The sequence below is a fragment of the Rhinatrema bivittatum genome, chromosome 3, assembly GCF_901001135.1.
Source record: "Rhinatrema bivittatum chromosome 3, aRhiBiv1.1, whole genome shotgun sequence".
NCBI classification, from domain to species: domain Eukaryota; kingdom Metazoa; phylum Chordata; class Amphibia; order Gymnophiona; family Rhinatrematidae; genus Rhinatrema; species Rhinatrema bivittatum.
In genome coordinates this window covers 71979277-71988464 of record NC_042617.1, presented here as the reverse complement: position 1 = coordinate 71988464, position 9188 = coordinate 71979277, and the positions used below count along the sequence as shown (strand labels likewise).

The 9188-nt window shown below is 42.7% G+C and overlaps 1 protein-coding gene across 1 annotated transcript in view; it reads right to left on the bottom strand.

The window, feature by feature from the left end:
* Positions 1 to 597: 597 nt before the first annotated feature.
* Positions 598 to 9188, bottom strand: part of PRKCE (protein kinase C epsilon) — a 1012677-nt gene continuing 1004086 nt past the window's right edge. Inside the window, 1 exon segment of the mRNA XM_029593349.1 lies at positions 598 to 823. Within this exon segment, the coding sequence (XP_029449209.1) occupies positions 677 to 823 (147 nt within the window). The 3' untranslated portion in view covers positions 598 to 676.

Sequence of the window (9188 nt, the reverse complement as noted above, 5' to 3'; positions counted from 1 at the left end):
GCCTCTTTTTAGAGCTGTGTTAACATTACACTTGCATACCACAACTCACAAGCGGAGGCAACCATGTATACAGTGCAGGGTGCTTTATCGGGAACATCAGCTCCCAGGTGCAGGTAGCGCAGGTCACGCAGAACTGCGCACAGTAGGGCTTCCTCCTCCTCCTGTTCAAACTATGTACAACATGCAGAAAAAAACCTCCAACATCTTAACCTTCTCCACTCTATCTGTGAGGATATGGCAGATATATAAGCACAAGAACGAGACAATATTCACAGCCTTTTGCCTCAACAGCTTGGCTTTTTGTGCCGTGTTATGAAAAAGACTTAAGTTAACGGGGTCTCTGTTGGGTGATGCGGGCATGTAACGGAATGGTAGAACCTAAAAAAACACCTCCCCCCCTTCACCCAAAGACCCCCTAAATGCAGCAGTGTGTTACCTCCGCAGTTGCTAAGACAAAATGCGTCTGCATTGTTTTCAGAAGAAAGAAATTACACGTGCTCTCAGATCATCAAATTAAAGGAGAAAAATAGATCAATAAATAGTTAAGATAGGAGGGGTGGAGGCTCAAGGTCAGAGAAGGAGTTCTTGCTCCCTTGAATAACATGATGATCTTCTTAGGACCACTTTTTTTTTTTTTTTTTTTTCAGCATCGTTCATCTGACACCCATTGCTGTCCTTAGGGCAGTGGCTCTTCTCCAAAATATGAGAACCCTTTAAATTCATCCTGATTGATTTGCTTTACGATTGTGTCATCCACCGGCGTTAATACTGGCTCTTCCCGGGTAAAATCTTGATCAAAATTATTTACATCTCTTTTGGTTTTCTGAGAAGAGAAGAGGAAAAAAAAGGATATATATTTTTTTGTAAAAGTGTAGGTATTTTATGGTAGAAATTCCTCTAAGCTTTGAATTTGAAACCCACCAACTGAATCTATAAAAATAATGAATCCACACAAGAGCACATAATTATTTTCTCTGTAATAAATGGCTCTAATAGCCATCGATTACCTATTTAAGGTATATACAGTAATATTGAAATGATTATAATAAAACACATGCTATACAAAATCTAATCCTAAGATTCCCTTTGCTCAACACGGGGTTATGTTTAAAGCTCTGGGAGTTGTAAGAACAGATCCTACTGCCCAGTAATGACAGTGCATCCCCTTCATAAAATGCACCTCTTATTATTTATAAAATAGCTCAAGTTTTCAACCTCGGCTTCACTTGGAAATGTGATTGGGACCATATCTGAAGTCTGGCCCAAGGCTAATTGGGTATGTTCAGTGACCTGGTCTGCATCAAATGACTGCAGATCCAGATCAAAAAAAATGAACTGGGAACAGTTAGGTTTTCTTGTACAGGGTAAGGGATGGAGGGAGGATATAACAAGGTGCCATGTGTGTTATGGTTGGAGTCTTCTACCAAATTCCAGTAGTCACGCCGTCACAATGGATCTAATTCTTCACAGAACATGCCTTGGAAATAATCCCTAACAAGTGTTTAATATAGATACAAATGAATCTAGGACCACACCCATGCTGCTTTTTAAGAAAGCAAATCATTCATCTTGCTAGCTAGAGGTGAAGTGATATATGCTAGTCAGGGCCCCAGTATACTGGGATTTGGCAGAAACTTTCCATTTAATGCAGAATTGTGGCAAACTTCTCCGCTGGCTCAGTGCAGCCATTGCTCAGGAAAACTGCTGTCTACTTCTTTTTCAGCAGCTGTTATCTCTTTTCTGCTGCTTCAGCTTACCCTCTTCCTCCCTCTGCACATAGCTGCTGCCACTGTACAAGACTTACACTCCCTGCTTAAGGTTATCCCGCCTCCCTATTGCGGTTACTGCACCTGTCTCCGTCCTGCAACTAGCACTGTTGTGGCTCCCAGGGAACCAGAGCCCTACGTCGCTGTGGCAGCAGGTAGGGAGAAAAACTGAAAGGGAGGGAAGGCCGTAGGAAGAAGAGATAAGAGTCAGTAAGAGAGAGGGGCAATTGTGGGAAGGAGCAAAGAGCGGAGATACTGAGGAAGAGGAGGAGAGATGGATGGAGAGAGAAAAGGACAGACTGGGGAGCGGAGGCAGGTGAGAAGAAAAGGGGGTACCTCCGGGAGGAGAAGAGGCAAGGTATGAGTGGAGGGAGGTATAAGAGAGAGCTGGAAAAGGGTTAGGTGGGGAGAAAGAAACAGGAAATGACCAGTAGAAACAGAGAAAGGGAGAAAGAATTGAGCTGGAGATGCCTTCCCTCCAGTTCCCTCCAGTGATAATGGAATAAAGAGCACACAACAACTGTAAAAATATATTTTTAAAGGAAAATATCTAAAAAGCATGTTCCAATTTTTTTTAAAAATAAGAACTGGCTCTTTGGTGCATATTAAGAAGTGCCTGCCTCATATAAATATACAACAGAATCTCAAAATCTGTGCCACACAATTTTCTAACCATGCCACAGGAAACCTGGGACATTAATGATAGGAAAGTGTAAATAATTGGTGTGAGATAACAAAGGAATGAATAAAAGCTGAATTCTCCCTCCAAGGCTTTGGATTACTGTTGCACAGGGTGGAGCGAAGCAGGCATGTAACCAGAAGCTGCCGGTTCAAATAGATCTCCCTTATAAATCTGTTGTACACATGCAAAAAGCTTGTGAATTGGTGCAATACTAGTTCTTTCTCTACAAGTCAAAAACTCAGTATCTTGGGTGCCAAATTAATTGTAATATTTTCAGTGCAGATTGGTAGGACTCTTGTTTCCTGCACATGGACTGAAGAAATACCAACTATTGCAAAACTTTTAGAATACTACTAGAGGAACCCAGTATGCAGCTACCTCCTATATAATGAATCCTCAATTATATTTGCAAAGGTAAATACAAAAAAGTTGTAAAAAATAGAATCCACATTCAGAAGGTATTTTCTGCTTTTGTTGTCTCAGATTTTACCTTTATTTTTAGAATAATTTTGTTCCCCCAAGTTCCTTTTAAGTTTTGCCCTTAAAATAAACCTTAAATTTAATTTCTATTGTATAGTAACTTTCTCATCCGGGTCCATCTCACTTGAGACTGGAGCTGCCAAGCTACCATCTTGTGTCTCTTTAGTGGCTCTAGACCCTCTTCTACCACAATGTTCGACCACCAGAAACTCATATTCCTCATAATGCTTTTGGTAGACTATAGAAAAATTAGAGAGGGAGGGAGAGGGGCATATTTTAAATTGGATCCTTAAAAATAACTGTAGAAGTACAGTAAAATCCCTGTTATCCAACATGCATGGGGAACAGGAGGTGCCAGTTAAACAAACATCCCAATTATCTGATAGCCCTCTGATTCCTGCTCCAGGCAACAGGTGCGGGAAACAGGAGGGGAATGGGGTAATACTGGCATGGACAGAGCACAGAGCACAGCAGAGCAAAACCACTCTCCTCTCTAATCCAACCTCTCCTCTCCTGTCATTTTTCCCCACTGAGTTCCTGGGTGAGATAACGGTTACCTGAGCATTTCAGATAGTGCCAGATAATGGGGATTTTATCATATTTTTCCATGTATTCCAAAGAGTTAATAAAGCACACTAATTATAACAAGCAAATCGGCTCATTACTAGCTAATCTTGTAGGAAGATATCTCATGTTTTACCAGTGAATCACCAAAAATGAATAATAGCAGCCAAAGAAGTGTACAGGACAGTGTGCTGACAAGCCCCAGACACTGTCACAGTGAGAGAAAGAACTTTTGCCCAGGTGAACCTTAAATAACATTGTCTCAGTGGAAACAAGAGGCCTTGTCTGATACACTGAAGGATACCTTATCAAGATGTGCCTGTTTGCAAATGTCTGTCTAAATAAAAAAACAGACAGAGAGACAATATGACTTAAGATCATAAGCAGGACTCATGGACTGGCCAAGCAAGCAAAGGTCAGAAAGACCTCCAGTCTTGGGGGGGGGCAGTCAGAGACAGAGAAAAATGCTGACACTGGCAGACAGCTTGGCATACAGACATGGGGAGGGGGAAGAAGACCTGCAACATGTCAGGAGCCCCCCAAAGTAATGGGTGGGGGGGGGGGGAGAAAAGACCTGCAATGCGGCAAAAGACCCTCCATCCACCACATGGTTGTGCATGAGATTATGCATATTCATCAACTGGGAAGTATAAAACAGGGGGGCAAAGAAGAAGGGAAAAAGAGAACAAACCCTGGGAGAAAATCCAGAGATTGAATCCTGAGAAAAAACCCTGATACCAGAGAAGGGACTCCTGAAAAAATGAAAGGGGAGCCTGAAGCAGACCAGCACCCCCTGCTATCGAGGAGAAAGAAGACTAGGTGTGGCCAAGAGACCGGGGCAGGAGACCAGGCAGAGGAGACACCTTGCTAGAGGCAGAGAGTGATACAGAGTCTGATGGTATGGGGCGAGAGCAAGCCCAGATAACCCAGGTAGTACCGAAGCCAGAAGCAAGTCTCCTTCCAGAACCACCTGACTGCTCTGACAGTACCAAGCCCAGGAAGCAAGCCTCTCCCCTGCCCACATTCTCCAGCTCTCCAGCCAAAGCCTGCTTCAGAGGTGAACAGAGGTATTGCCTGAAGTTGTAATCAGGGGTAAATAAGTTAATCATAAGTATTAATTTAATAAGCAGGCTAAGGTTTATGGCATGTGTGAAATTATCCATGATACAGAACTTTCTTTAGGGAAAACTGATGCTTAGTGGCCAAGATGTTAGAGACAGGAATTGTTGTTATTTTCTAAATGCTGAACCCTGCCAAATCTGATAAATAAAAGTATTTTTCTGAGGAGAATACACGTTGTCTTTTCCTAATTTAGGCTCGCAAGTAAGGTGGGAGGGCAATTGGAAGTGTCCTGTAGCAGACAGGTCCGTGCACACCTAAACTTGCTTATAATCTAATCTAATGCAGATAAAATTCCCCGATTTGCCTGAAAATTTACAAGCCATGTTATTTTTTGGAGAGTTAGCTACAAGTTTGGCATTATAGCTAATTTTCCCTGGGAGTTTTAGGATGCTAACATACATCATTTAAAGGGTCCAAGTGGCCTTAGGAATCTTCTTATCCTCAAATGTTGCAAACCCCAGTACTTTTCCTACCTATTTAAAAAATATATACAAGAAAGTAAAGTAGGATTTACTTGCATAAGTCCCAATTTATGTGTTTAATCCCTAGATTCATCAAAATGCTATAAATTTCATATTAATAACGCCCGCGATAAAAAGGGATGTGCGAGTTACTGCAATGTGTGCTTCACATAGGTATTTTACTGTAAAGTGTGTTAAATGTATTGCACCTGTGATATTTTTATTCTGCCCAGACAGGCATTTATATGGGGTGGGGGGGGGGGGGAAGAGAGAGAAAGAGAGAGACTCTTTATAAGGTTCCCATATTAGGGTTTGGGGGGCAGTTTTACATGCACAGTCAGACGTATGAACAGCACAGTACACATCATTGAAAATTTGATCTGATTTGGAATGAAGAAAGATGCACAAAGATGAAATTTCTACAATGTTCTCTCGCCCTAGCTTGATGCACCCTACACCACCACCAAAACCTCACCTTGAGTTACTAGATGACCCTCCTATAGTGATATAAATAAATGACAAATGTGTGAGCCACTCCAGTGGTTCTCCCTCTCCCTCCCTCCTTCTCTCTCTCTCTATACTCTCTACCCTGAAATGGGATTTGCGATATTTATCGCAAATTCCGTCTTGGGCATATTGCACAGCTTAATGCCAGGAAAAAAGGTGTAGTTATTTCCAGCATTAAAATGTGTGATAACGTGTAATATGCTATCACATGCAATGATAAACATCCCTCATTTTCATAAACTCCGCCCAAATGCCTCCCCTTTGACTAAATTTTTGGAAGTTGCATATATATCGCGCGATGCGAAAAATAACGCATGCATTATAGTGGGCATTAATGCCCTAACGCATTTTGATGAATGATCCTGTAAGTTGGCCAATTTTAAAATGAAATTAACCAGTTTACCAATTAGTCCAGCAGTTCACCCAGTCCTCCAGGTCATCAAGACCTTCCTGGTTCTTCAGCCTGAACTTCCCTCAGTTCACCCAGACCTACCATCCAGTCAGTACTACACAATAAACACATTTAATATCACTTATGCCAGATAATTAGCAAATGTAAAAATACAGGAGTAGGTTAGGAAATGTATGCGTGCATCTTTTAAAATAGTAACTTACGGATGTAACTGTTTTTGCTACTTCAGAACTCCTCTCAACCACCCTTTTTTATACGTGTATGTGTGTGCAAAAGTGAAAATACACGCAAATTTTCGACTTTTATAAAAATATGGAATATGTGAGTACAAGCTACTTACGAGTGTATATGCTAGTTCTTACACATGCAAAGTTTTGAAAATATACTGAGGCAATAGGAGATAAGCAACTTGTTCAAGATTGCAAGGTGTACCAGTAGAGCAAGTGGTTTCCCTGATTCTTAGCCCATTGCTTTAACTACTAGGCCAATACTTTTCCCTGCTGGGAAGAATAGCAATACTGTTTTAAGGCTGGTGTAATATTTTCAGTGTTGCCTTTTCTAAGTCGGGTTGTTGCTGTTTGATTTCTGGGAATTAGTTTTGGTATGGCAGGTTTGTTACATAGTTTTTCACTAAAAACTATATAACAACGGTGTTCACTAAAGAAGACCCCGGAGAAGGACCGACGCTAGTTAACAAGAAACTGGAGGGGAGTGGAATGGATGAAACTCCATTTACGGAAGAGAATGTATGGGAAGAACTAGGAAAACTGAAAGTGGACAAAGCCATGGGGCCTGAAAGAGCTCAGAGATTTGCTGGCGGCTCCGCTGAGTGACCTGTTCAATAGATCCCTGGAAACAGGAGTGGTGCCGAGTGATTAGAGAAGAGCGGCAGTGGTCCCACTTCACAAGAGTGGGAGCAGAGAGGAGGCTGGAAACTACAGGCCGGTTAGCCTCACCTTGGTGGTGGGAAAAGTATTAGTTCACTATTCTTTCCTTCAGCAGTGACTCCATCTACAAGCAACAGAATTGCTGGACCAGAGGCAGCATGGTTTCACCAAGGGAAGGTCCTGTCAGACGAATCTGATAGACTTTTTTGATTGGGTGACTAAGGAATTGGATCAAGGAAGAGCGCTCGATCTCATCTACTTGGATTTTAGCAAAGCTTTTCATACGGTCCCGCACAGGAGGCTAGTGAATAAAACAAGAAGCTTGGGAGTGAGTGCCAAGGTGGTGGCCTGGATATCAAACTGGTTGAAGGACAGAAGACAATGTGTGATGGTAAATGGAACTTACTCTGAAGAGAGAGCAGTGTTAAGCGAAGTGCCGCAAGGATCGGTGTTGGAACTGGTCCTGTTCAATATCTTTGTGAGCGACATCGCGGATGGGATAGAAGGTAAGGTTTGTCTATTTGGGGATGATATAAGATCTGCAACAGAGTGGACACGCTGGAAGCAGTGGAGAGAATGAGACGGGATTTAAGGAAGCTGGAAGAGTGGTCGAAGATATGGCAGCTGAGATTCCATGCCAAGAAGTGCAGAGTCATGCATATGGGGAGTGGAAATCCAAAAGAAATGTATTTGATGGGGGGAGACAGGCTGATGTGCACGGAGCAGGAGAGAAACCTTGGGGTGATAGTGTCTAACGATCTGAAGTCGGCGAAACAATGTGACAAGGTGATACCTAAAGCCAGAAGAATTCTGGGCTGCATAGAGAGAGGAATATCGAGTAAGAAAAGGGAAGTGATTATCCCCTTGTACAGGTCCTTGGTGAGGCCTCACCTGGAGTACTGTGCTCAGTTCTGGAGACCATATCTCCGAAGGGACAGAGACAGGATGGAGGCGGTACAGAGAAGGGTGACCAAAAAGGTGTATGGTCTTCATCGAATGGCTTCTTCTCCCGTAAATTTGCCTCCACCACCTAATCTAAATATATATACCCTGGAGGAAAGGAGGAACAGGGGTGATATGATACAGACCTTCAGATACTTGAAAGGTTTTAATGATCCAAAGACAACGACAAACCTTTTCCGTTGGAAAAAAAATCAGCAGAACCAGGGGTCACAATTTGAAGCTCCAAGGAGGAAGACTCAGAACCAATGTCAGAAAGTATTTCTTCACGGAGAGGGTGGTGGATGCCTGGAACGCCCTTCCGGAGGAAGTGGTGAAGACCAAAACTGTGAAGGACTTCAAAGGGGCATGGGATAAACACTGTGGATCCATAAAGTCTAGAGGATGTGAATGAAGAGAGGGTGACTTGCGGGAAAGACAGCTACTACCGGGAGATAATACCCTTATTCAATAAACATACACACGGTTAATGCGACTCCAACATTGCTCTATGCTTCAACGGCAAGAGGACATGTGGAAAAAGGATTTGCATTCACAAAAAAAGTGGGGAGTAGCTTGCTTGTTACAGCGGTTACTACCCCAAACCAAACAAGCCTGATACGTCACTTTCAATGCATATCCATATCCAGTGTAGCTCTCTGCTTCAACGGCAGGGGGAATGAAGAAAAGATGATTTTATATTCAGACAACAACCAACAAGGACTGAATTACAGTCTGGGTAAACAAATAAGCATGGGTGTAGCTTGCTTGTTACGACTGTTAATACTCCGAATCAATTAAGCCTGATACTTCACTTTCAATACATGTCCAGAATAGCTGGGGAATGAAGAAAAATGGATTTATATTCAGAGAACAACCAACAAGTACTGAATTGCACAGGCTGGGTAAACAAATATGCGTGGGAGTAACTTCTTATTGCGGCGGTTACTACCCCTAATCAATTAAGCTAGATACTTCACTTAGAAGCAGTTCCAGCACTGCTCTCTATATTAATGGTGGGAGTGGAAGGGAAATAGAACCAAAGGTTACATTAATGGTGGGGGTGAAAGGGAAATAGAACCAAAAGGTTACTAAAGGCCAAGAGTAACAGATAAGTATGAGAGATAAAAAAAAAAGTGTGAAAGCTTGCTGGGCAGACTGGATGGGCCATTTGGTCTTCTGCAGTCATTTCTATGTTTCTAAGAAGGGGGTATTGTTGCGCCTGTTGGTCGCAGAAGGCTGCGACCTTTGCTGCTCACCTCATTTTTCCCTGTAGCTCCGATTCTGGCAAAGATGGCCACCACTGCCTCTGCACACTGACCTCCCTGGTGTCCCCGGGACGGCGTGGGCAATCCCGGTCGCCATCTT